Source organism: Elgaria multicarinata, chromosome 3, assembly GCF_023053635.1.
Source record: "Elgaria multicarinata webbii isolate HBS135686 ecotype San Diego chromosome 3, rElgMul1.1.pri, whole genome shotgun sequence".
Lineage (NCBI taxonomy): Eukaryota > Metazoa > Chordata > Lepidosauria > Squamata > Anguidae > Elgaria > Elgaria multicarinata.
The window spans coordinates 87,731,765-87,759,506 of NC_086173.1; the positions used below are offsets into that span (position 1 = coordinate 87,731,765).

A 27,742-nucleotide genomic window follows, 5' to 3' on the forward strand; every position below is an offset into this window, starting at 1 on the left:
TCATACCCTTCAATACCTATTTCAGAATTTCCAACTAGTTAAATGCAGCTGGAAAACAAACTTTGTTTCTAACAAGGTTTCTTTGTTTGTTTGAAATTTAAACAGTTCAACTTTTGAGAGAGATCTAAAATCTGAGAAAGAACAGAGACAGACTCTGCAACAAGAGCTGCATCAAGAGAAGGACACTACGACTTTGCTGAAAACAGAACTGCAGCAAGTAGAAGGGTTGAAAAAAGTAAGTGAGCTGGAAATCTAATTTCCTTCTAGAGAGCAAAAGCAGGGGAATTAAGCGGGTGCCTTTCCGCTAGTAGATAACTTTCAGAGAATTCTCTTAATAAAAGCAAACACCTTATATTAATAAGCTACTGATTAGGGAAAACTTAATTACCAACAATTAAGGGGGGGTTGCCGTGGTCTATAGGAATACAATCTCCCTCTCTAGGCTTCCTGTTCAGTCGAGTGCTGGTCTGGAGTGTTTGTACTGTGTGTTGGGTACTCGAGACAGATTAGGGATTCTGCTGGTGTACCGTCCACCCCGCTGCCCAACAGTCTCCCTGCCTGAGCTGACGGAGGTTGTCTCGGACCTGGTGTTGAGGACCCCCAGGATGGTGGTTCTGGGGGATCTCAACTTCCATGCCGAGGCTGCTGTATCCGGAGCGGCTCAGGACTTCATGGCTGCCATGACAACCATGGGGCTGTCTCAACATGTCATCGGCCCAACACATGCGAAGGGACACACACTTGATCTGGTTTTCTCGACTGGACAGGAGGATGGTGATCTGGAAGTGGGGGAACTAACATCTACCCCCTTGTCATGGTCGGATCACTTCCTACTGAGGTTTAGACTCTCGGCGGCCTTTCCCCTCTGCAAGGGTGGGGGGCCTATTAAAATGGTCCGCCCCCGGAGGCTAATGGACTCCGATGGATTCCAGAGGGCTCTGGGGGATTTTCCTGCTGATATGGCCGGTGCTCCTGTCGAAGCCCAGGTCGCTCTGTGGAATGCAGAGATGACTCGGGCGGTTGACACGATCGCGCCCAAGCGTCCTCTCCCTCTGAGCAGAGCCCGGTCAGCTCCTTGGTATACATCTGAGCTGAGGGCGATGAAGCAAGAGGGGAGACGGCTAGAACGCAGGTGGAGGAAAACTCGTGCTGGGCCTGATCGAACACGGGCTAGAGCTCACTATCGAGCCTACTCTGTGGCGGTGAGGGTGGCAAAGAGGCAGTTCTTTTCCACCAGCATTGCGTCTTCTCGGTGTCGTCCGGCGGAGCTTTTCCGAGTGGTTCGTGGCCTGTTACACTCTGGGCCAGGGCGTGAGATAGTTGAACCCTCGGTAGCACGCTGTGACGAGTTTGCACGGCACTTTGAAGATAAAGTCGCTCAGATTCGTCATGAATTGGACACCACACTTAATGCAGCACCACTAGTAGAGGCGTTCAGAGCGCCGTCCTGCTCAGTTTTATTGGATGAGTTTCAGTTATTGAGGCCCGAGGATGTGGACAAGGTGCTTGGCCAAGTCCGGTCGACCACCTGTGTGCTTGACCCTTGCCCCTCGTGGCTCATTACATCAAATAAGGAGGGGATCGCCGGCTGGGTCCAGGAGGTTGTAAATGCCTCCTTGAGAGAGGGAGTGGTGCCGGCCTCTTTAAAAGAGGCGGTAATTAGACCACTCCTGAAGAAGCCTAATCTGGACCCGGAAGATGTTAACAACTACAGGCCGGTGGCTAATATCCCTTTCCTGGGCAAGGTGCTTGAGCGGGTGGTTGCAGGACAACTCCAGGCACTCTTGAATGAAACGGATTATCTAGATCCATTTCAATCGGGTTTCAGGCCTGGTTTTGGAACGGAAACTGCCTTGGTCGCCCTGTGGGATGACCTCTGTCGGGAGAGAGACAGGGGGAGTGCGACCCTGTTGGTTCTCCTGGACCTCTCAGCGGCCTTCGATACCATCGACCATGGTATCCTTCTGGATAGGTTGTCTGAACTGGGAGTTGGAGGTACTGCGTTGCAGTGGTTCCGCTCCTACTTGGATGGCCGATTCCAGAAGGTGGTGCTGGGGGATTATTGCTCTGTGCCGTGGCTCCTAAGCCATGGGGTTCCGCAGGGCTCTATTTTATCCCCTATGCTGTTTAACATATACATGAAGCCGCTGGGGGAGGTTATCCGGAGATGTGGACTGAGGTGTCATCAATATGCGGATGACACCCAGCTCTACCTTTCCTTTTCATCAAACCCAGGTGAGGCAGTGACTGTTCTGAACCAGTGCCTGGGCACGGTAATGGACTGGATGAGGGCTAACAAACTGAGACTCAATCCAGACAAGACGGAGGTACTGTTAGCGGGTGGTTCATTTGTCCGGCGAGGTGATGTTTGCCCTGTCCTGGACGGGGTTGCACTCTCCCTAAAGGATCGGGTCCGTAGTTTGGGGGTGCTCTTCGATCCAGAACTGTCACTTGAGGCACAGGTGAACTCAGTGGCAAAGAGCACCTTTTATCAGCTTAGGCTGATATACCAACTGCGCCCTTATCTGGACAGTGATAGCCTAGCTACAGTTATCCATGCTCTGATAACCTCTCGTTTGGATTACTGCAATGCGTTATACGTGGGGCTGCCTTTGAAAACGGTCCGGAAGCTTCAGCTGGTACAAAACAGGGCAGCCCGTTTACTAACAGGGACTGGCTGGCGAGATCACATTACGCCAGTCCTTTTACAACTTCATTGGCTGCCAGTCCAGGTCCGGGCCCGATTCAAAGTGCTGGTATTGACATTTAAAGCCCTAAACGGTTTGGGGCCAGGTTATTTGAAGGAACGCCTCCTCCCATATGTACCTACCCGGACCTTAAGATCATCTACAGGGGCCCTTCTCCGTGAGCCCCTGCCAAAGGAAGTGAGGCAGGTGGCTACTAGGAGGAGGGCTTTCTCCGCTGTGGCACCCCGGTTGTGGAATGAGCTCCCCAGAGAGGTCCGCCTGGCACCTACACTGTACTCCTTCCGTCGCCAGCTGAAGACCTTTTTATTCACTCAGTATTTTAACACTTAATTTTAACTTAAATTTAAATTATACTGTTTTAACTCTGTATTTTAACCTTATATCAATTTTGCTGCGTGGTTTTATCCTGGTTGTGCTTTTTATATTGTATTTTGTATTTGTATTTTTAACTTGTTGGTTGTTTTATGATGATTTTAATTTTTGTGAACCGCCCAGAGAGCTTCGGCTATTGGGCGGTATAAAAATGTAATAAATAAATAAATAAACAAAGTTCTCTTAATAACAGTACTAAACAATACCGTAGAATCCAACTTGTGGAAGGCTTCTGTTATCAGAATGAGGAAGAGATGATTCCCTCTACCACTGTGTACCCCCGAATCTGCTCCAGAAAGTGATGAACCTTCTGCAGCAGATTTTGGATTTATTTATTTTATTTATTTATTTATTTATTACATTTTTATACCGCCCAATAGCCGAAGCTCTCTGGGCGGTTCACAAAAATTAAAATCATCATAAAACAACCAACAAGTTAAAAATACAAATACAAAATACAATATAAAAAGCACAACCAGGATAAAACCACGCAGCAAAATTGATATAAGGTTAAAATACAGAGTTAAAACAGTATAATTTAAATTTAAGTTAAAATTAAGTGTTAAAATACTGAGTGAATAAAAAGGTCTTCAGCTGGCGACGAAAGGAGTACAGTGTAGGCGCCAGGCGGACCTCTCTGGGGAGCTCATTCCACAACCGGGGTGCCACAGCGGATGGAACAGGGCACACTACAGGGGAGAGGGGATATTTTCCCCCTCCCCCAAATTCCACTCATGGAAGCCTTCTAATGAAAGGACAAATTAATTCACCCTTTGAAACAACGAATCACATTAGTGCACTTACTTTGAACATTCCTAGATGCGTTTTGTTTTAATTTAAAAAAAAACCTATTAGTGACTGAATAGAGGACTGAAACAGACGGGGCTATACAGGTAAGGAACATGCATGATCCTTAATAGCTGGGGTCATCCAAGGCAGAAAACAGGGTTAGCTCGCACCAGTTATAGCCCAGTGTTTGCTTTCTTCTAGTAAGTGAATAGCTGAAATAGACTTTTCCCTTCATCACAGCCCTTACCTGTGGAACTTCACTACTATGCAATAGTAGTAACAGTCCACATTTGGGAAAAGGGCTGTAGCTGTAGCAGAGCCCATGCTTAGCATGTGGAACGTTCCTGGCATATCCAGATAGGACTGAGGAAGATCTCTTTCCTGAGAGCCAGAGACAATGAGCACTGCCTTTGACTAATGCTGCAAGAGCTTTTCAAGCTTCCCAGCATTTATTGACTGTACAATAAAGCAGAGCGCCGCTGCAAGTGCAGGTAATTTATTCCCTCCCTGCCCAGTTCAAATTTTATTAAGTCAGCTCAGGTTATCCCTAATAAAAAAAATACATGGCATTTCATATTTGCGTGTGTTTTATAGGAGTTGCGAAAACTGCAAGAAGAGAAGCAGCAGTTAGAAAAGATCTGTGAAGAACAGGAACAGGCTCTTCAAGAAATGGGGCTTCACCTTAGCCAGTAAGCATATTCTAATAATTCCCGTTTATCTAAGTCCCATTTTGTTCATCTTGCATTTCTAGAAGTTGCATTGTTGAACTGTCATAAAAGTAATGGGATGTAGTTAGTTACTACGACATTGATCTGTACATTTTGGAAAACCTTTTAACATGGGGTTCTTGGTCTATTTCTACTAGAAAGCTACTTCTCACTTGAAATGGCAATTGTGTTTGTCACAGTATTTCATGATGTAAACTGGTAAAAATGTCAAGTCCAGCCGTAAAACATGCAGTAGATGCATACCATGGAGCTCTGGTTTTCACATAAAGCAAGAATTGCAGAAAATATTTTCTTTTAAAGTCAGCATAACTGCTGCAAAGTGAACAAATCGTTTAGAGAAATGCTATTGGAATGGAAGTATGGCTGGCTGGCAAGGGCCCTTTTTGTCTCTTAAATTTGGAATGTGTTCCTTCTAAAAACATCTGAGCAAATTGAGAGCTAGTATATAGCATAGTAAAACAAGGACTCATGAATCAGGAACTCCCTGGCATCTTGCTTATGTTACGAACTCACTTGATGACTTTAGACACACCATTCTTTCAGCCTCCTTTCCATCTGCAGTGTGGGTATGACATTAACCCTGTAAGATTCACAAAAAATATGGTTTGCTTTAAAAATGTTCAGATAACTATTTAAATGTGTTTTTTTCCAGATCCAAGCTTAAGATGGAAGATATTAAAGAAGTAAATAAAGCATTAAAGGTATTGCAGCTGTAACAATATACTAAGATTTATTTAAGAATCTGGCTGCTGAAATTGTATTTGCATCTTCTCCCATAGTATTATGTGGCAGTGTGTGCTTGAGCTACCTGGGATTGGGTGGGGCATTATCAAACCTGTCCTACAAACACCTGGGAACACTTTGCACTTTCTTGTCTTAAACATAGCATACTCTAATCCGAGTAATTATTGTCAATTATATGTTCTAACAGCACGATTATGTCCATATTTACTCAGAAGCAAAACCCACTAATTTCAATGGGGTCCAAGTAAGTGTGGATAGAACAAAGTCCAGATATGTTGGAGGAGCTAAATATAATGGATCAAGTCAGTTGCTAGTAATCTTTTAGCCCCTTCTAAACCTACATTTTTGTGATGTTAGAAGCTGAATACTAAAATAATAATGTTGGTTTTGTTTGAATATTAGGGCCACACCTGGCTAAAAGATGATGAAGCAACACACTGTAAGCAATGTGAGAAAGAATTCTCCATTTCAAGAAGAAAGGTAATGAAACCAACGTGGTAGGACAATCTGTAAAGCCAGCATTTCCTTTAACTGCAGCAAGGAGTACTAGGGATGAAAGTTCATTAAAGTAAATTTGGACCTCCAAGCCCATATACCAATGGTTGATTTTCCATGGAATTTAGGATTGCTGCATCAGCAAGTATGCATTTGGCACAATGTCACCTGGCATTTTGTGGGGGAGGTGGTCTTTTGGGCATGCACCTCAAAGTTGAGTTAGTTCAGTGATTCTGTGTCTTTTTAAGTCAGGAAACCACCACAGTATATTATGTGAAATCCATAATGTAGTTGTTCAAGACCAATCTTATAAATAGAAAGAAATTATATGGAGTTCATGGGCTATGGATAAAGGCCTTAGGCTTTCTTGTTCAGAATTTGATTTCAACCCAATCTAAGCCCCTTCTGCTTCTTTGGTCCTTACAATCCAGAGAAATTAGTAGTTTATGGGGAGATAGCTATGACTAAGTTGTCCCATTAACTTATGCATAGCTTTCTTTGACTTGGACACAATATGTAAACAGCATGGCTTTGAACCATATGATTTAGAGATGTTCATAACTGTCTTTGCAGCACCACTGTCGAAATTGCGGTCACATCTTTTGCAACACTTGTTCCAGCAATGAACTTGCACTCCCATCCTATCCAAAGCCTGTACGAGTTTGTGATACTTGCCACACTTTACTGCTTCAAAGATGTTCATCAAATTCTTCCTAAGACATCAACTTGTTTCAGGAGAACCATAGAAGACCAGAGAATTAACCAAATGATTAGGCTTTTAGGCAGATGTAAATTCCACCATTCTTTACCTATCACACAATTTACTTGTGGTACTGTTTGCCATGTGGAAAAAGGTTTAATTTATAAAAATGGGGTTTACAGAAATTAAGGAAGTCAAATATTTTGCATATATTAAGTGCCAGAAAAATGTCCTATCTTAAAATGTGCTCAATGTGCTGCAACTTTAATGCAGCCATATTTTTGGTTTAAATTACAAAAATCTACTGTTTATAATTAGCTTTGTACCAGACATTTGTACATTTGATCTGACAAATTACTTTCTGAACCCTTTAATTTCATAGGCCTACCTGTGACAGTTCCACTTCAATATTCTTCTAGATTTGTATGTAGTTAAAGATGAAAATGTTAGCATTTAAGTTGTCCCCAAGAATTTTTTAAAGCAACATATAAATGAATGTGCCTTTAATATACTTCGAAAGTAAATAGAGTATGTTTCTAAAGCACCTAAATAGTGGTTACGCAATAAAGACTTAAATGGAATTAAACAAGTTTATCTGTACCTTTGCAATAAATATTCCTTGGGGGTGGGATGATTATCCCTAAGCAAGTATTTCACATGACAAAAGTTTTGATTGCTACAAGGGAATACCAAAGCAAGGTTAGCACTTGCTTAAAGTATGCTAAGTGAACTGCAGGTGATCTGCTGTGGAAGGCAACAGCTTAAAAATAAAATTCTACAATATTATGCAGTTGTGAAACCTTGAGACAATACAGTTGTGGAGCTATTGCTAGTTGTGTGTGAATATGCCTTCAGTGTATGGGTGCTTTGCAGTAACATAAGCAAAATATAACATGAACATTAGAAAATAAGATGTAGTCATGGCTTTATACTTGGTTGTCAAGTGTGATACTGTGAACTGGACCAATAACATGGCTATCAAAATAAGCTATCATTGCCTATTTATTTAAGCCATGGTGGCTTACATACTGTAAATCATAGCAACAGCAGGGTGTATTGTAGGCTTATTGGACAGTTGCCATGTTACCTGGGTTCAGACAACTGAAGCTGTGAGCAGGCAGTGATGATTCACATGCTTATGCATCCATCTCTAAATCCTGTTCAGTTTCCCCTCCCTTTCCGAATTAACTAAAAACCTGAGCATTCCTGTGAGGGAGGGGAAGGGCTGTTGTCTCTGAAAAAAACCTGCTCATGCTCTCAAACACAAGGTGATGAGGAATGTTTACATCCTTTTCATTGGCCTTTCCTGGGTGTGTCTGAGACAGACCATGTGGGGGAACTGCATTATGAGGATGAAGAGCTATGCCCTTCTTTCCTATGCATAGATCTGCTCCTTGAAGAGTATTGCTGCTTTTCCCTTTTGGGATTTATGGGCTCCTGAAGAGGAGTAAGAGCAACAGGTTCTCTCCTGATAGCTTGAGGATGGTGGATCTAAATACTTTTAAAACCAGCTGCCTAAACTGTGCCAAGAAAGTGGCATAGGCTAGATCCCCACTAGGGTCAGGTGCTTCTTGGATTCACAGAATGACTCAGGCCTGCCATTTCATCTACACAAGGTGCTGAGAACACAGGAAAGTCATTCCCCTGCAAATAGCACCACCTGCTCCCATTCTGCCATTGATGCTTTGGGCGCCTCAAGATCCAATTAAGAGCAAGTTTGGGGGAGCTGCACAAATGACTCACTTCCCTAGTCCCTTGCTGGGAGGAGAAGGGAATTACTCCATTGGTGGACCCTCACACTGCCAAAGGTGAAAAACAACACACTACAATCCACTCTCCTCAGAGTTAGGGAAAAGCTATCTGTATCGAGATCTCTAGAATATGTGTATGGTCTTTGGGGCCAAAGAAGTTGTGCACTCATGAAGGATTCATGGAATAAGACCATATTCAATTATACTGAAGACAGCAGGCAGCTCAACAACGGAAAAATACAGACTAACGGCCCTACATTTGGCAATTATGAGATCAGCAACTTCAAGGAAGACAATTCCAAGCATAGGTGCAGAAACCAGATTATAATGGGTCAAGGGAGGAGTTGGGAAGAACTGGTATTTGGAATAAGTGTGTTCCTAAAATCTGGTGCCAGTAGGAGCAGGAAAGCGCATGTCACATTTGAAAATGGGGAGTAATATTGGCATGTATGAATGTAGTAGTGAAGGAGCCAAAGGGGAGGGATGTTTTGATGGTTGGAAAAAAATTGCATGTTGTAGTGCAGACATTGGGGCATGAAAGAAGTTAGACAAGGACTAGTGCGATCATCTCATCCAGTGCAATAGGAGGAGAGGACTAAGTTAGAAAAAGAAGGAAGGATGCTAATATCCTAATTTCTGTTCTTGATCAAATTCCATTTCACAAGTTTACCACCAAGCTCTGCCAAAACACAATTCTTCCTCAATATGAAGCTATTACACTCTAATATTTGTTAACTAAACTGGTCGAGGCAAATAATGTTTCAAAGCAGTTTCTGGCAATGTAGTGCTCACTTAAATCAAGAGAAATTCCAGTTTTTAAAAGGAAGTTTTATTTTAACAAGTTTCACTTAGCGCAATATACCTAAAAGTAAATCACAATACAATGAAAGATTAAATCAAGGCCTCAGATTTCATACGAACACCAAGACCAAAATCCTAAAGGTAGCTGTATTGCATCTCACATTTCCCCTTTAACTTAAAAAGCATAAATGTGCCTTACAAGATATTAAAAAGAAAAAAAAACTAGAACTAACATGCCAAATGTTCACTTGAGTTTCCAACACAGCTCCTATTATCTTGTTTGTACAAAAAAGCATGTTCCTGAACATGCACTGAGAACAGTGTTTGGTGTTATATGGTATAAGAGCAACATTAAACATAATTGAAACAGCTTTAACCTAAATACGCTTACTGCTCAAATACACTCCTACAACAAAAACTGGAAAAAAGCTGAAAATTGTTTAACAGGAACTTCTTTACTTGACTTACACCCTAGATGAATGTTTCAGCATATTCAAAAATACTGAACCTGAATGTTTTAAAATGATCCTGATTTCACTTACAAGTAAAGCATAAATCACAAGCTTGTATTGCAAAACTGTTAAACTTAGTTTTTTGTTTTGTTTTCTTAAAAAAATTGACCCAAAATTAGGAGACCAGTTACATTCCCCAGCCACCACTCATGTTGGACATGTTAGACATTCCAGCCATGCCATTCACTCCCATGGATGCACGATTGCCACTACTGTAGTAGCTGCTGTTCATTGCACTCTGGTTACCTAAGGTAGATAACAAGTTAGACAATTTAGTGAAAAAGTGTAGCACGCTTCACAGACATGGCAACACATTCCCCACCCCTAAAGTTATCCCTCTTATACCACCTTGCATAATCCTGTACTATTAAAAAGACAAACTTCCTTCTATGTAATCACACATTAAAAATTCTATAAAGCCAACTGCAAACCAGTTTCCCAGATTATTGTAAAGCATGTACAAAGGAAGTCCTAGAATATCTTCATGCCCTCCCTCTAAAGCATATCACTTTTCATATCATGAGATTTTTAAAAAATCTATAATTGATCAGTGGCTATCAGGAAACTTTTATTTATTTTTTTGCTGCTCTAGACTCATTTTTTAATTTTCCTACTAAAACGTAGCTGAAACCAAATGCCTGAACAATCTCAAAATATCTCAAGTTAATTATCTGCCAAAGCAAGTTGATCCTTGCATACGATGGTTACCTTACTCTAATACACACCCATCTAAGACTAATAAAAACATCTTACCATATCCGCTCATGCTGCTTTGACCACCATAGCCTCCTCCATAACCCCCACTCAACTGTTGGTTAGCTGGACCACCATAACTGGATTGGCTTCCTTTCAAGTTAAGGATATGCATGTTAAGACCTTGACTACCACCATCTTTTATAAAGAGTCTATGCACTACATGCCATCTAAAACGGGCAAATCTGCTCCTATTTTATTGTGTCACTAGATCTCTAATTTGAAAAGATTACTGTGAGCTTTTCCTATGTTAGGGAAAGGATTTGCAGACTGTCCTAATAACAAATTTATTCACTGTTGTAGCATCTCCATTCAGTTATATTAACCATTCAGTTAGAAGCAGGGAAGAGACATGTTGCATTTGTCTGATGTAGTATGTTTATTCCTCAGTCATGTTACTGTACATTAAATCTCAAGTGTATTGACCAATCCTGGAATGGTATTTGGAAATATGGAGCTAGATATTTTGCTGCCTGCACAGCCTTTGTACACTAACGCACAAAACAAGTCATTTCATGTGTGTTGCTTAAAACACGAGAGATGCCAATTTTCAACAGAATGTCAGCCTTCCATATCAAGTGACTAGTAATTCTATAGAACAGCTTTCTACATTTATAAAAAGAAAATTATGCAGAATACAACTGATTATAACCCTACTTGGTTAGCTCACTTATTTCACATCTCTGCAAAACTTTTTTGCAGTTGAGAATACGAAGTTTGCTTTTTTAACTTAATCTTATATTGTAAAGCACAAAATCTAAGCCATTCTGCAAAGTGCTATAAAAGCATCACACACACCCCAAACAGATGAAAGCAACCATATCGCTTTGAGAATCAAACTCAACATAAGCAAATCCAGCTGCTCAAAGTACTACTTCTGTACAATACTGAAATCCACAGATAGAACACCCAAATTTGGGGCCAGTTGTTTAACAAGTTACCAATAATTGTTGCTAGCATAATTTCACCCCTTATTCCATATCTGCAACACCTTCCCAGAAAGGAGCTGTTGTAACATTAAGGAAAAGCATCTATTCACCACACCCAATATATTATCATTCCCTGCCATTCATGTCACCAATCATACAACACACACATTTATTTATTTATTTAACAGGCTAATTGTTTTAATGTATAACTAAAAGGTTTATATACCTGCCAATGTGTTAGTGTTCCAATCTTGAACTACCCCTTCCGTTTCCTTGACTGTGATTAAGACAAAACATTGAATTTCAGTTTTAGGCCACTTAATATAAGCAGGAACTGTATGAAATTAGCCAACTTGGTTAAGTAGCAGCATGAAACGGAATTGCTTACACATACCCATTGCTCCCATCATCTGACTACCATATGCACCACCACTTCCTCCAGCTGTAGAATTCAAGAAGAGTTCTACATATCGGTGTTCTAAGGAAACAAAAAGGTAATAATACTCTGAACACAGAGAAACACAGGTCCAATTACCTCACATACCATACAAGAACTTTGTTATCTTGATACAAAAATCAAGTCTTGTTCAATACTGAAACTTAACTTATACCATTCCCACTACCACAAATTTCCAGAATGTTAGAGGCAAAACCAATAGCAACAAATTTGTTCTACTCTATAGAGAATAAAGAATACAAATGTCTGTTTAGTGAGTGCTTAACTTACGCATATTTGCTTTGTCTTTGGACATTGCCGCAACAGCATCCTCGTGAGTAGCAAACTCAACATCTGCCTCCCCTGTTACTCGGCCATCAGGTCCAATTTCAATATGTACTCTTACAGGATTAAGAGGAGAGAAGAACTAGGTAGAGAATATGAGAGAGACCATCATTAACTCATGAAAAAAATTCAAACAATGTTCTTTAAAAACAAGCAATCAGAAGGACAAACGCCAACCAAATACAAGACAGCCAAGACAGCAACTTACATTGTAGATGTCGTTCTCCGTAGCTCTGTACGGTAATCCTCTCATATGTACACAATGACCAGTCGTGCTTTGGAAAGTAGAGGATCCATCACCATATCTATGATCTGACATTCCTGTTGAAAGAAGAGTCCATTCTAAATCTTTTGTATGTAGAATTAGTTGCTTCATTCGTCCTAATCAAGAATACTTACCTCTTCCAAATCTGTCAGATCCAAAGCCATAGCCATCATTATATCCATTGTAGTCATCATAACCACCATAGCCTGCAAACAAAGATTTAGAATATGTTGAAATGAATCTTTTAACAGTACATTTATTTGCAGCCAATTTATGAGGCATAAAAAAGTTTTGCATATTTACCTCCACCATAAGCACCACGTCTCATTCGTTCAAAACCACTTCCTCTACCAAGGCTGTTATAGCCTCGTCCCACACCTGGCCGGTCATAAGGACCTGGCCTTTGCATGGCCATTAGTTTGCGAGGAGGATCATAATGAGTGCGCACTTCTGCTCTGCTGCTCTTGAAGATTTCAATGTACCTAAAAGGTTTATACACATAGAGCTAGTTGAGTTTTTTATAAAAACTTGCACACTGAATTAAACAGAATACATTTTAAAACCATAGCCTTGGAACTGGCAATTTTAAGCCAGAATTTTTTTATACAGTAATAAATTATCATCCAAGGCTAATTCAACAAATAAATTTATTGAGATTCTGTGTGCTCATTAAGGTATCCCAACCTTAAGGGTTAGGGAGAGCAAACTAATTTAGCTTTTGAATAATCAGAACATGTTCTGGAGGGACACAGGTCCACTCAACAGCACCCATATTTTGCTCATACGGCAATACACAAGAGGGTTAAAAAGCCAGCCTCCGCCAGAATTTTAACCCATCAATACACTCCAAAAAGCTTTGTGAGCTTATGAGCCCACCCTATATATTTGCATTGCAAATTAGCATAGGCAAAGATGCATGCTTCAATAATAAGTCACAAATCATAGAATACCCTTTGTGACATTTTTGGAAGTTAAAAGTTTTTATGTGAAAAATTACACAAGAAAATGTAACATCAATGTATAGAACAAGTTTAATAATTACATTTTCTTATGATAATAGGATACTAAGTGTCTTTAGAACTAGAGGCATAATTGGTGCTATTAGAGAAATGTAAAGCCATAGTCTCTCAACTTCTTTAAATATCTTTAAACTTGTTCAAAATTAACAGCCTTGAGTGATCTAGGGAATAGCAGAACTAGCATTTCAGCCAGCTTGCACATATGTAAGAAAAAATTAACATTTTATGATAAAATTGGAGGTGTTAGTAGGGTATGATATTACATGTTGTGAGGTGAGCACTTGAAGAGAGAATATGGATTTAACAACAGTTTACCATAAGAAGAGCGACATATCCAACCAACCATCCATCCCCACCTGTGCCCTATTCTTTCCTTGTGTTTCTTTAGAGCCTTTTCAGCTATTTCCTGTGAAGCAAACTGCACGAAGGCCTCCCCCGTACTCCTCCCCTGGAAGTCCACCGGCAATGTTATCCCATTTGGCACGATTTCCAACCCTTCAACCCAAGGACAAATAACCCCAGTAGGGGGGTAATATTAACATCACAAGCCCAATCATGATTTTCTTATAGCTTTAAAATACACCAGAAGTTATACTTTAAATTTAGAATCATCATACCATACTATTAACACTATAACAGAAACATGTCAATACAAAACACTTATCACATATATTATCTGACAGATTCTTAACTCTGCCTGATTGCATAAAGGACATTTCTGCAGCACTTAATTAACATTATTTCCATCAAGTGCAGGATATGTTAAGAAAAACATTAAAGAAGCAATTTCTACTGAAAATAAAATATTTTATCTGTTTAAAAATACAGCAAGATCAATTCTACACCATAAAAAATACAGCAAGATCAATTCTATAGATTATAAGAAGTTCTAATTAGACTCAAAGAGGATTTCATGCAAAATATTTAACAGCTCTAATAATAACATCAAGAATTTGCATTGTCATAAATACTCATTTCAAACAACTGTATATGCACACATTTAAGACTGGTAAAAAAACACAATTTAGGAATAGACTTTAAGTAATCAAAAAATATGCAAGTTGATCTCAACATAATTAATCAGAATACATTCAAACTTATCTGGACTATTGCAGTACATTCCAAACATTCTTATGACTTCTATATTTGCTTTAATCTAATCCTTGCTTTTTTTTCAAATGCATGAGCAGTATTTCAGCTCCAAATTAGTTTTTATGAAGCAAACAATTGTAAAACATGCCAAATCTTGAAGCTACCCCATATTTATAAAAAATATATGTATCTTCTGTATTCTTAATACAAATGTCAAACAGGTTCTACCACTTATTTCAGAGTTAATAAAAGAAAAAGGTACCAGTGTTGGTCCAGAACAAGGGACTCCAAAATCCACAATTGGGCATTTTATCTGATACCTGCAGCACCTGACAGAGACTAGTTCAATCAATCTACAATCCCAATCTTGGGAAAGTCTAGAACAACAGACTTTAGGTTACAACATCAAAACTGTATTTTGTTATTTCCCCCCTTCCCCCCACCACTTTGCATAACATCCAACCTGATTTTTTATAATGCCTAACTGTGGATTTTAGACTTATTCCAAAGTTTCATTCCACTTTTTCAACCAAGCTAAGGTCACAACATTATCAGCCTTCCCCTATACGGTGCCCTCCAGATGCTCTGGACTGCAAGTCCCAGCATTCCTGACCTTGCTAACTGGGACTGATGGGAGTTGAAGTCTAAGACATCTGGAAGGCACCAGGTTGGAGGAAGCTGTTCTAGACACTTATCAAAAATCAGGTAAGCAATCTAAACGTTTGGCTGAATAGAGTGGAAGAATTAAAAAGGTAACTTTCCCTCCAGTCTATCAATATCTACTGTTGTTGTTTAAGGTGTCAAACGAAACCTTAATCTTTGCATGGTTAGATTGGTGGTATGATTAAGTCTGGTGCTAAATTTTAGTTGATACTTGAAATTCTGGAGGCAGTTCCCAAACAAATGCAAAGTAATTTAAGCTACTATTTTATCATTAAAAATACCTGCAGCACAAACCATTCAAGATTGGCAGTTTAAGCATGGCTTATTTTATTACTAGCATTGCTGGGCATTATTTCATTGCCACTAGAATTCTAGTTTTACCCATAGCTATAGCTAGAACTTATACCCCACATACCTGAGAAAAACTGAACAATTTCTTCCTTGCTACAACCAAATGGAAGTCCTCTAAGACGTACAAAACCATCATTAGCAGTATCAGGGCTGTTAGGACCAGTATGCTTCAGAACCCAATCCATTTCAACGTTGTTTGACTTGAAGACTGCAAGAGGCACTTAGAATTAATGAATTTTGGAATTTGACACAAAAAGGTTAATGCACGACAATCATTTGGATAACAGTTTCACGGTAACACATACACAGAAAAACGATCATGCATCTAAACTCCACCCAAATCAAAAGCTATTAAGTCAGTTACTATGGCAATTCAATCCAAACCTTCAACATATCTGTGTCCCATTGTTTCTCTGTCTTTTTTCAATGCCAACTTCACATCTTCCTCAGTTTCCAATTCAACAAATGCTTCTCCACTTGGTCGTCCTTCCCTTGTGTAGATAAAACGGACCCCTGAAGATCCATTTAGTATTTTGCATTCTAAGAAAAAGTAGAACAAGTTAACACACGCCGACAGACCAAGTCATAAGCACCAGTGAGTTCAATCACGAAGCATCTACTTTAGTTCCAGTAGAAATCACTGAAACTATCTTTATCCTGGCGCTTCACAGGACTTGCCATCGATTAACAATCTAAACTGGGCATGGGGATGAACTAGGAGACAACAAGGAATAGATGTGAGTTTTGGATCCATTGTTTCTACATAGGTTCATTACCATCAGTTGTAATTCTCATTTCCTTATAATTCTAACCACTGCAATCCTTCATACTTGTTATTTTAAATACCGACTTGATATAACTAAATTTTGGAACTATATATTCGAAACTGCAACAAGCATCTTTCCCTCTTGCCACAGGGAAGTGTGCTCAGAAGTACTTTAAAACGTACACCTTACTACTTCCCCAATGCTAGGCAATAGATTTAATCCAACCTGTAACATTAGGGTGACAATATGAAAAGGAGGACAGTGGGGTTCCTGTATCTTTAACAGTTGCATAGAAAAGGAAATTTCAGCAGGGGACATTTGTATATATGGAGAACCTGGTGAAATTCCCTCTTCATCACAGCAGTTAAAGCTGCAGGAGCTATACTAGAGTGACCAGATTTAAAAGAGGGCAGGGCACCTGCAGCTTTAACTGTTGTGATGAAGAGGAAATTTCACCAAGTTCCCCATATATACAAACGACACCTAATGAAATTTCCATTCCTGTCTTCCTTTTCATATGGTCACCCTATGTAACATAAAATAAGATAGTGGGGAGAAATAACTCTACACCAACTCCACATTTCGAGATAAAAGAATATAGGCCTGCAGTCTCATGCCACATTAGGACGAGGAGAGTTAGAGTTCAAGGGATGGGGACACACACACGTCTTACCAGAGAAAAACCTCTGCACTTCATCCGCAGAGCAGGACCAGGGCAGCCCACGCACTTTAACGACATAACCCTCGCCGCCTTCGGTGTTCAACATCATGCTGGAAGTGAGTGTGGTCTCAGTTTCGCCTTCTGTTGCTACGGGGCAGACAAAGACATCGCCACACTGAAGCGGGGTAGAAGATCGACAACCAGCACACCCTCTCCCCGCGAAGATTTGACGCTCGCCCTCCCTTTCCCCCGTTCCCCCGCTGTTTAAATGCCTACCCCACGTACACATAGCAACAGAAATCTTCGTCCGGGGCAGCGCAGGCGGTTTTAAGAGTCACTTCGCCTTTCCAAACACAGGCGGGCCGGGCGGCGGCACGTTCTTAGGAAATGGCGCTGAGCGGTATTGCGTTTCCGCTCGAGCCGGGCCTGCTGCTGACTCTGCCTCAAAAAAGAACAGGCCTCAACCGCCAACAGCAACCCGGAAAAGAGACAGATACGCAGCAGGGCCGCCAGTCTAGCCGAAGACCTCAGAACAGCGAGACGGAAACTAACGGCTACTAAACTATAAACGAGCTCACCTGCTTCTAAAGTCTGGCGCGGCGTGGCCGAAAATGGAGGCCAGCACGCATGCGCGTACATAAGCTCCCTCATCGCGCATGCGCCGTGAAGACTGCCGATTCCCCTCCCCCGCCGCCGCCTTTAAGCACCACCTACGCACACCCTCTAGCAGCAGCAGCAGCAGCCTTCCCACCACTAGGCTGCAAATCTTACGCCCTCTTACTTAGGAATAAGTCCCCAATGAACCGAATGGTATTTACTTGGGAGTAAAATTGCACAGAATCGAGCTACAATCCTACCCTACCCTACCCCACAACACACACGTTCTACCGCAACCAACGTAGCCCCCGGAACGCACATCCGCTCAATGGGAGGCTCCGAGTTGTGCGCATGCGCCAAAGAACAAAGCCCTCACCACCAGTCCGCTCTTTCAATTTGCAGTTAAATGAAAAACTACTAATCAGCGTCTTCCATGCTGTACAGGCTAGTCAGAATATCATGGAAATTCCCGGATGTTATGCCTTTGGATTTAGATCCCTTTGAACGAGTCCTACGCTTTTCTCAAAATGCGTAAAAGAATTAGGCAATGCAATATCGCTACTTAACTACTTCAACACAAATGGTGCATCATTATACCTTAAGGCTGTAATCCTATATCCATTTACCTAAGAATAAGCCCAATTGAACTCAATAGGTCTCACTTCTGAGCAGACATACATACATACATATAGGATTGCACTGTAAAAGTGCCTTATGCAGGAGACCACAAGTCAGCTCTTCCTGCCATCAGGGATGCGAGCCTAAGTATTCTTGCTATGGACAAATGAAAAAAACCTATCGATTTAAATTGTGCTTAAATTTTTCCCAAACGAAATGCACGAAGAGATAGTCTACAGCCATAGCTCTATAAGGAAAAAGGATAAACGGTTTTACAAATACTTCACTCCCAACGTATAAGCACCGTAAAAAATAGTAGTAAAATGTGACTTCAATCCCTATGAAGGTGGTTATACATTAACCGCTGTTCCAAAATCCCCAATGTAATCCAGACCACAACAGCCCAACCTGGCTAGAGACGCAAAGAAGTCGTGCCTGGTTCTGAGAGCGGCGTGCTTACAGTCTGCCGGGACCTCCACCCGCTATAGAAGGGTGGGTTAGAGTTGCCGAAAAGCGGGAACTAGGGGACAGGCCGACTTTTGCAATGGAGACAAAAGGGGAGTGGCAAGGACAGAGGCTGGCCGCGGCTGTGGATTGGCCCACCAGAGGCGGGATTCTTGAATCGAGCTGAAGGCGCGGGAGAAACTCGCGCGTTTCCTCCCAGTAGCGCAGAAGACAAAGACGTTTGCCATGTATCCCCCTTCCAAGCGCCTCTGCCTCAGCCCGGCCAGTTCGCTGGACAGCAGCTTTCAGAAACGCCTGAAGAAAGTCTCGATTGAAGGGAACATCGGTAAGTGAGCTTTGCTAGCTTAGAAACCGCACTTCTGCTTCCTTTTTGTTAACGCCCGCAAGAGAGTGGGAGCAAAAAACTGAAGCGTCTCCAATGGAGGCTTGCTGCTTATAAAGCAGTGCTCTCTTCCACACCCGCAAAAAAAAACCCTCTGCTTCTGCCGATGTAAATTTTGTGTAGCCAAATTTTCGGAAGGTGTCCTCTTGCGTTGGTTTGGCGGGACTTCACATAAACGGGGGGGGGGGAGGAAAACTTTGGGCTCTCCAAGTGCCTCTGCTATCGCTAACAAACCTCTGCTTAAAAAGTCACATCATAAACAGCCAGGCTCTCCTTGCCATCACCAAAAACAAGCTAACAAATCAGACTGTACCGTCTTATTTAGGTAATTTTGGAAAGAACAAATCAGTCCGCCCAAACAAAACCTCATAAAGGAACTTTGTTCAAACAGGTTACTCACTACCAAGGATACTTCTTACAGCTGCCCCAAATCATGCTCCACACTTCATTGAAGGTGTGCAAAGATAGGCACTATTAGAGACTGAAACTTCTCATACTTGATATTGGTCTGCTCACATAGCATGCTATTCATGCCATTATTTGGTCCTTTGCAGAATTGTAAATCAAATCACAGAACATTATAAAGGCATTCCAAACCAGGGGCTTGGGGTGGAAGAGGTAATGAGGATGCATATGAGAAAGCATAGCAGGGTGAGTAGTTTAACTCCTGAGTTTTTGGAAGATAGCCATGTACCAGAAGATAGTATTTCTCTCTGCAATGCTACTAATGTCTAGCACCCAAAATGTCTAATTTTCTTCGTAGCTGCAGGAAAGTCCACATTTGTCCATCTACTAGAAAAATACAGTGATGAGTGGGAAGTAATTCCTGAACCAATTGCCAAGTGGTGCAACATTCAGACTACTGAAAATGAGTATGAAGTAAGTGCTAATGGTTGTACTACAGTGTTGGGGTGAGGGGAGATGAATAGTTAACTTGTCCTAGGAATCCAGCCAAATAAAAAGGACAGTATGCATTATGATTTCAGGATTAGACAGGTATAAGAGTCAGCCAGTTCTAAAGATTATTAAAGTGCTGAAGTACTCAGTGTAGTTAAGAGTGCTTTATGCTTCTCAGCCATCCTGAGTATCGGTTTTTCCTACGCAGAGATAGGGAAAAGATTTGACACATTGAAAATCAAGTGACTGAGTAATGTTTGACAGACTTCTACTTTTATCATCATCAGGAGCTTTCAACATCTCAAAAGAGCGGAGGAAACCTGCTTCAAATGTTATACGGCAAGCCTACAAGATGGGCCTATACTTTCCAGACTTATGCCTGTTTAAGTAGAGTTAAAGCACAATTAAAACCACTTTCTGCTAAACTTCATGAAGCAGAACATCCTGTGCAATTTTTTGAGAGATCAATCTACAGTGATAGGTAAGAGCATGCGTACCTTGTGAAGTACCAAGCTGTATCAAAAATAGTAATTTGAGATGTAAGTAGTACAGTGAATTGCAACTCCATTCAGCCATATATAGTGTCAACCTTTTTATTATAGGTATGTATTTGCTTCCAACTCATTTGAGTCAGGAGACATCAATGAAACAGAGTGGGCAATTTATCAAGACTGGCATGCATGGCTTCTCAACCAATTTGAGTCCAGCTTGGAGTTAGATGGTATTATCTACCTCCGGACAACTCCTGAGGTATGCTTTGTTTCCCCTTCCCACAAAGCTAGCTACAGTTTTAGATACAATACTGATACCAAATTAGGAGTGAAGAAATTCATGTAGAGATCTGATATCCACTTTTCAGTTAAGCTTTAAAGGTCTGACATGTTTTGATTTCATCTAAAGGTTGTATCATGACAAACTGACATACTTGTGTCCCAAAATGATGCTTTCAAAGTTCAGGGGACTTTCTAGTGCTGGCTGAAAACTTTGGAAGAATTTCCATGTATGAACACAATTAGGTGCACACATGGTGCTATATCTAGGTTGTAGCTATTTGCTGAGTTGGATTAGCCACAATACAGTTACTGAGGTTATGCAAAGGTTGTGATTAAACAAGGCCAAGTCACAATCTTACCATTTTAGATCAATACACATAAAATGGCAGCAACTTTTGTCCTCAAGGGTAAAATGGGAAATCTTGTAGATTCACACACATGAAACAGCAACTTTCCTCTTTGTTAACTGCCTAGAGCACTTGGTTGATGGGCAGAATAAAAACGTCACAAATAAACTGATACTTAATTTTAACTTATATATTCACAACTGAATGATATGCTACTTACTTAGAGAACTGTAGTCCTGAAACAAGTCTAAACTAGAGCTCAAACCTTTTGACTGTCATTCCGATGTCAAGAGATTCCATATTGATATTTACTGTTGCTAAGAGACAACAATGAGGACTCAACTGTTAGTTTTAAACATTCTTATATTAGTAGGATATCTATTTAAGTGCAGAATGTTAGCTAAAAATCCCAAACTTGTTAAAATACGATATTACTATTAAGCAGAAGCATTTCAATGCTCCATCTTATTTGGTGATCATGCTATAAATTCAGTAACCTATTATAACTTACAAGGTTTTAGATGCATGGAGTATCAAGAGTCTGCAATCTATTTACCTATCAAATACATTTACTATTTATTAAGGCTGCAAACCTATTTACCTGGAAGTAAATTCAACTCATTTCAATAGGACATGTTTGACTCAAGGTGTTAGGCCATGTTTAAACCAATCAAAAAGAAGTTCTGACATTAGTGGGACTCCTGCATCCAAAATTAAGGAATCAGGTGCACTTATGTAGTTCTGGTTTTACGAATTTTAAAGTGAAACAGCCTTTTCAGACAATACGCTAAGCTACTGTAGGTTGTTCAAAAACGCGATCCATGGTGGCTTAGCATTTCATGAGGGAAGAGAATTCCCTTCCCACAGTGGGCAGATGACCCATGCCCACTAACTGTCTTCTGCAAGATGATTAGCAGGCATCCACAGTGGTTCCTGTGTCATCTGACAGAACTCCATGGGTTTGGGGGCTTGAAACAGCAAAATAATAATGGTGGTGACACTCTTGCTGCCACAGAGTTTCTTTATGGTCACCACCATTTCTTTATATATTTTCATTTTCCCTGTTGGAGGCTGCCAGGATGCAAGAGTTAAACATGCAGAGTGGGGGGACGGGGACACACACAGTATCTTTTGGTTTCTGGCTGTGTAGTGGGTGCCATCCTGCTCTGTACCGCATTGTTCCCCTGTCTGCCCACCCCCATTCCAGGCTCAAAATGTTCATCAACAGGTAGCACAATTTCTACATAAAGTATACAATTCCATGTTAGTATAAAAGTCTAGAAAGATGCAGTTAAGAACTCTTTTGATAATAACCATTCAGCATGCTTAATGTTCTTCTGTTTAAACAGAAGTGCATGGAGAGGTTGCAGTGTAGAGGAAGAGAAGAAGAACAAGGAATTCAACTGGAGTATCTAGAAAACCTTCACTATAAACATGAAACTTGGCTTCATGAGAGGACAATGAAGTAAGCAACGTTTACACCTTTGGAACTGTTATGCTAGGGTGGGGGGGGGGAATATCACTGCATAAAAGGCTCTTATTACAATTCACTTGATACACTAGAATGTGTTTAACCCAGATTACACTGCTGTCATTTTTCCCCTAAAGTAACTTCTTACAGAACGCCACCCCAGAATGGTGAAAGTGTTAATTTGTAGCACAGTGAAAGCTGCCTACTACATATAAGTGTTTAGGCTTTGCTAAGTGTTTGTCTTTAGGAGACACAAGATGCATCCAGGAGTTCTGTTGTTATTTATAACCAATACATTATATATATAGCTCTTCAATTTAAAAGTTCAGCTTTAATCAAGGATTATAATTCAACCTAGTATTCAATTATTCTATCATGTATTGTTTAAGTCTATGCTGCAAAACTCTGGGACATGTGATAGCTATAAGTGAAGTGTAGATAGAAGCAAAACAAGCTTCCTATTAGCACAGAAGTTTGATAGGAGCCATAAGTCTTTAAAGTCATACTTTGACTAGAAGCTTCTATAAGCCATAATTTCCCACAAACATTGCAATTGATAAACTAATAAGGGATTAACAGAAGATGTTCCATTCTAGTCACTGCAGATTACATCCAAGTAAACACCCAATTTTAGGAAACTTTACTATGTGCCATTGCACTTAAGCCACAGTGAATTCATCTCTGCCTAGGTCAAATGTGTTCCAGAAATAACTGCTCATCAGGCAGTGAGATGCTTAATTACTACTGGAAAAATGAGGCAAGGTGACTTTCCTACTAGAGGGCTAGACTAAAGTATACTTACAGTACAAACTAATTTTGTTTTGTAGAGTTGATTTTGACAATCTGAGAGACATACCCATTTTGGTTTTAGATGTTAATGAAGATTTCAAAAACGATGAAATAAAACAAAACTATTTATTGGAAAAAGTAAGTATCCTCTACCCTTGTTTCACCCCACATGGGTTTTAAAGCTATATACTACCGGGTTTAGTTCTACCTGCATTTTGTAGTTAAGACACACTTCTTAAATGTCCTGTAGCTGAGTGTCCTTTCTTCGAGTAGCGTTTTCTCATGATGCTGTCCTTAAACGACTACTCTGTTCCACAATCCAGTTAAGTTCTAGTACTTGAATGTGAGTTCCAATTAAACAGTGCATTTTACGAGGGCTGCCTGTCTAGACACCCTTGATATTTGGCTAGTGTTTTACATCATACACAGAAAGCCATTAAATTAAAACTTGTACTCCAAAATTTACATGGGAATCAGTGTATCAAAAATAGTGCCATGAAAATTGTCCATTGCAGGTTAGGTTGTGTAACTCGAGCTCATTCAGAATGTTGAACATTAGTGGGGCCTATATAAAGCTACTAGAAGCCAAACTAGATAGATATGTTTATTAAACATGTGTCTGTTGGTTTGCTTATCAAGTAAAAGTAAGGGGATCACTTTAAATAAAATCAGGGCACAAGAAGACAGGAGCAAGACCAAATCTGCATGCCCTGGTGTTGAAACTATTCCCCTCAGCTTGGATCAGATCAGTTCGTTACTAGATCTGAGCTAGGAGAAGCCTGCTTGGAGTGCACAGAGAGAACAGGGGAGAGGATGGTTTGTGTTCCCACCCCTGTACTCAAATTCACCTTTGACATGCTCCCTCACCTCTTGTTTTATAGGCAAACCAGCACGCAACTGTTTAATGAATGTGCACATCTTGTTTGCCCTAGGATTCTGATCAGACTTGCCTTCCAATACCTGCTCACAAATCTTGTTTTCACAGGTCAAGGCTTTTTTGACTACGTAGCAACTTAAGATACTACTCAAGGAGGACACTTGGAAAACTGCCACTATCTACAAACCACTTACACAGTAAACAATCTCTTGCTGTTTGTCTATTTGGACATGTAAAAGGGAGAGGTTACTACATAACAGAATTAAGAAGCTTAAAACTCAAGACACTGGGATTGTCTCAAGAGCCAACTCATCTTGTGGTTTGAATTTCTCTTAAGGGAATGATGACCCACATCATCCTGTTCAACGATAAAAACTTGGTGTAGTCTTGCTATTAGGAATGTCTGAACAGGTTGTTAAAATGCTTTTGTTCAGCTGGATAACTTGCTTTGGTGCTTTAATGATGCTTTTACTACAATAAATACTTTGTAAAGTCAGATGTCTATACTGTTTTCATCTAGAGTCAATTCATACAAGTATTTCCTGCAAGAGAGCAGCAGCAGCACCACATATTAATGATGTCCACCATGTTGGCCATGTGCATGCAAGGACAAAGTTGAAGATCAGTATCTCTCATGGGATGGGGAAACAGCATGAACCCAGCCCACAAAGTTAATGAAAGGTGGATTAAAAGTATATTGTACTGGCAGCTTATATGCATTTAAGATTTTCTTAAGCCACTGTAGCAGAATTGTTTCTGGTTCTTTGAACTATGAAAAAAAATGAAGTTCATGGTATTATAAGTATGGCACTTACTGCCTAATCCTGTCCATTATTCAGAAGCAACTTGCTTAGATATTTATTGTGATCCTGTGCTTGCTACAGCAACTTTTATAAACTATTATCCTATTAAGTAGCAAACTAGTCAATTCAATGGCTAATTTATGAGAAGCAATTTTCACTTTTAAGCCTTTTCAGTAGAAACATGACTCCAAAGTGAGGTCTCAGGTCTGCTTTCCCCACCTTTGTAACCCTGAGCCACTTGAAAAACACCATAAAATAAGGGATCCCTGACAATTTTGATTTATAGCCATTCCCAGACAAAAGCAATCAGGAAGTTTTCAAAAACACCAGACTTTCCGAGAAAGCCACGTGCCATGGTGCCTTCGCAGCCACCATTAGCACAGATCACATTTGCAATCAGCTCTTCTAAAGCCAGATTAAAATGGTGGCAAGATTTCCTTCCCTTCGAACGTTCTGACAACGCCGTCTTTAAAAAAAACCCATCGAGCATAGGTCACTGCGTTGTGCGGGGCGGGGGGAGGGAACTTCAACCCACTCTTGCGCCACCCGCTCGCATCGTCTCAGTACTGCCTTCGGTCACGTGTTATGCTCCCCTCCATTTCGGGGATTTCCACTATGCAAATAGAGAGAACTCTTCCTGCCCCTCCACAACTCGATCCTTTATCGCTGTCCTTTACTCCCTCCCACGACTGGGGGGGGGAGAGATGAGAGGGAAGAGAGCCAAGGCCAAGTTAATTTCAACCGTTCCCTTCCGCTGCGGCCTACAAGCGAGGCTCGCTGCCGCCTAGGCCTCGGAATGGCCGCCGAGAGCGCAGCGCGCAGTCTAGGCAACACCCACAACAATGGCGGAGGCAGGACGTGGTCAAAAGAAAGGGGGGGCGGAGAAGGAAAGGGGGGAAGGAGTGAAAGCTCCCAATAAACAGGGGAACGAAAGGGAGGGGGCGCTGCAGTCGCTTTTCCCACTAGGAGGGGGCAGGAGAATGGAAAGGGGCGCGGGGGGAGACAGTCAAGGCTCCCCCCTCGCCGCCCCTGGCAAAGGGGGGGAGGAAGAGGGGGACTTACATGGGCAGACAGCGGCGGATGGCGGCGTCGGAATCAAGGCCCCTCCCCCCGATCTGCGCCAGCGCTCAAAAAACCCCGCAGCAACGGCCTTAACGGTCGCTAGGCCGCAGATCCCTCCCTCCCTTCCCTGGCTCTTTCCGCCGCCCTGCCAATCGACGGAGCCCACTCACCAAGGCCGGGGATCTCTGGGCCGGTCTCTTCGGTGTGACACGGATCCATCACGTCTCGCTCGAGGAGGATATGGAGGGCGGCGAATAAGCAATCAAGCGGTGCGCTAAACAATAAGCAGAGGAGGCGAGGTGGTTAAATCAGCTTCGCTCCGGTTTGCGAGGAAACGCTCGCTTTCCCTTGCCGGAGCTCGCACGTGCGATTCCCCCCCTCCTCCCCCTCTCTTTCCCTCCACCCCGATGCTCAAGACCCAGGCCGCCCGCGCGAACGAAAAGAAAATGCGCCACCGCGCACCTCTCGCTTTCTCCCCTCCACTCACCAGGCTTCTTCGCGGCTGCTCTTCGTCTCTATAAATAACTCCTTCCCCCACTTGTAGGCTTATGACATCAGATTAAGTAACCCCTCCCCATTCCCGTCTAGAGCGACCAACCAATCGCTTGGTTACAAAGGAACTGAAGAGGCGGCCTGTTCAGCCCCCCCCCCCCTTTCTTTCCTTTAAAGTCCCAGGATCTTTGTGTTTTCAACACAGATTGCTGGAAACAAGAGGTGGAGAAGGAGCCTCTCTACTCTCGGCCCCTACTTATGAGGAGGAAGGAAATTCCACTGAGTTCAGTAGGAGTGACTACAGAGGGAGTAAACAGGTTAGGATGGAGCTGCGAGGCTTGCCTCCTTGCAGAAGCTAGAACAAGTTGTCTTTGTCAAAGGTCTGTGAACCTTCATCTCTACTGGTGGATATGCTCCTAGAGTTTAAAGATCAAAATATGTGCAGTCAGTACATATTCTCTCCATGGATCCAGCTGTTTTCCCTTGAGTTTTACCCTTTCTTTTGATTGGGTTCAGACATTACGAAACAACCCAGGAATGGAGTGTACCTGGGTTAATTGAAACTAGAAGTGGCTCACACACAGTGCTTATCTATGGCAATTCCTGGGATAAACACACACCCTAATTGCCACAGTGATATCCGAACTGGCTCACAGACACACTAGGAACTATTTCTCTGTAGATTAGCAGCAGTACTTGCTTGAATTAAAAAAGGAAATCTATTTACTCAAGATCTAGATTGCTTATATCTACTGTTTTTTAATCAAGAAGCTTGAATACAGCAGCAACACAAGGGATATAGTATGTCACAAGTTCTTTCAGATGAAAGAATTAACTTCAATGAGCAAAAGCATACCCCTGTATGCACTTGTATGCTCCATTACATGTGAATAAAATGCATGCATATAGATGTGCAATCTGTAACTATTGTACATAGATTATACACTTATTGGATGTTACATATAAATAACTCTATGTGCGTACAGGTCAAACAAAGTGTTGAATACAATCTCATAGATTTTTAGGAGGAACCAAGAAGTGGAGCATCTTGGCATTGTGGGATTGGAAAATGTACTGATTTTGAGCACAATTGGATAGCTTAATTATTTATATTTCAGTGAATTTGTAGGTAAGAACTCTCAATGTTCACAATGACTTTTATAAACAAATGAGCTCATAAATCTTAGCTCACACATCTTTTTTGTTTTAAGTGGTGTTGGGAATATGCTATTTGAAGCACAGAAGTGGTGTGTTGGAAGAGTGTGCTGAATTCTTATCCCTTTTTAAC

General features: G+C 41.3%; 3 protein-coding genes across 7 annotated transcripts in view; 2 read left to right on the plus strand and 1 right to left on the minus strand.

Moving 5' to 3' along the window:
• The window catches only part of RUFY1 (RUN and FYVE domain containing 1), a 28,920-nt gene extending 21,598 nt beyond the window's left edge, over positions 1–7,322 (plus strand). For both annotated transcript variants that reach the window (XM_063120826.1, XM_063120827.1), the window contains exons 14-18: positions 106–235; positions 4,464–4,558; positions 5,250–5,298; positions 5,744–5,821; positions 6,410–7,322. In XM_063120826.1, coding sequence (XP_062976896.1) covers positions 106–235; positions 4,464–4,558; positions 5,250–5,298; positions 5,744–5,821; positions 6,410–6,553 — 496 coding nt within the window. In that variant the 3' untranslated portion in view covers positions 6,554–7,322. The remainder of the gene's footprint in view (positions 1–105; positions 236–4,463; positions 4,559–5,249; positions 5,299–5,743; positions 5,822–6,409) is intronic.
• A 1,778-nt stretch (positions 7,323–9,100) lies between these two features.
• HNRNPH1 (heterogeneous nuclear ribonucleoprotein H1) lies at positions 9,101–26,538 on the minus strand. Of its 4 annotated transcripts, none has more exons than XM_063120830.1 (14): positions 26,450–26,538; positions 26,133–26,236; positions 16,894–17,022; positions 15,838–15,993; positions 15,518–15,661; positions 13,704–13,842; positions 12,632–12,810; positions 12,463–12,534; positions 12,272–12,405; positions 12,010–12,145; positions 11,677–11,760; positions 11,509–11,559; positions 10,354–10,446; positions 9,101–9,846 (listed from the first exon to the last, which is right to left on the minus strand). In XM_063120830.1, the coding sequence occupies exons 2-14, from the start codon at positions 26,179–26,181 to the stop codon at positions 9,728–9,730; spliced, it is 1,485 nt and encodes a 494-aa protein (XP_062976900.1). In that variant the 5' UTR covers positions 26,182–26,236; positions 26,450–26,538; the 3' UTR covers positions 9,101–9,727. The 4 variants fall into 4 exon arrangements, with proteins under 4 accessions (XP_062976900.1, XP_062976898.1, XP_062976901.1 ...); XM_063120828.1 differs by having other exon boundaries at positions 16,894–17,028; XM_063120831.1 differs by having other exon boundaries at positions 12,272–12,384; positions 16,894–17,028; positions 26,450–26,537.
• On the plus strand, positions 18,741–24,621 carry LOC134394948 (deoxycytidine kinase 2). Its single transcript, XM_063120833.1, has 7 exons — positions 18,741–18,886; positions 19,707–19,822; positions 20,128–20,321; positions 20,443–20,590; positions 22,310–22,425; positions 23,259–23,358; positions 24,206–24,621. The coding sequence occupies exons 1-7, from the start codon at positions 18,787–18,789 to the stop codon at positions 24,227–24,229; spliced, it is 798 nt and encodes a 265-aa protein (XP_062976903.1). The 5' UTR covers positions 18,741–18,786; the 3' UTR covers positions 24,230–24,621.
• Positions 26,539–27,742: the final 1,204 nt, after the last annotated feature.

Excerpts from the sequence above, each read along its gene's own strand:
- LOC134394948 (XM_063120833.1), top strand. The coding sequence starts at position 18,787 with ATGTATCCCCCTTCCAAGCGCCTCTGCCTCAGCCCGGCCAGTTCGCTG. Across the intron at positions 18,887-19,706 it reads CTCGATTGAAGGGAACATCG|CTGCAGGAAAGTCCACATTT; the intron begins GTAAGTGAGCTT and ends TTTTCTTCGTAG. Across the intron at positions 20,591-22,309 it reads ACCTCCGGACAACTCCTGAG|AAGTGCATGGAGAGGTTGCA; the intron begins GTATGCTTTGTT and ends CTGTTTAAACAG.
- HNRNPH1 (XM_063120828.1), bottom strand. The coding sequence starts at position 26,181 with ATGGATCCGTGTCACACCGAAGAGACCGGCCCAGAGATCCCCGGCCTT. Across the intron at positions 13,843-15,517 it reads AATTGTTCAGTTTTTCTCAG|GGTTGGAAATCGTGCCAAAT; the intron begins GTATGTGGGGTA and ends CTTGGGTTGAAG. Across the intron at positions 9,847-10,353 it reads AAGCAGCATGAGCGGATATG|GTAACCAGAGTGCAATGAAC; the intron begins GTAAGATGTTTT and ends TATCTACCTTAG.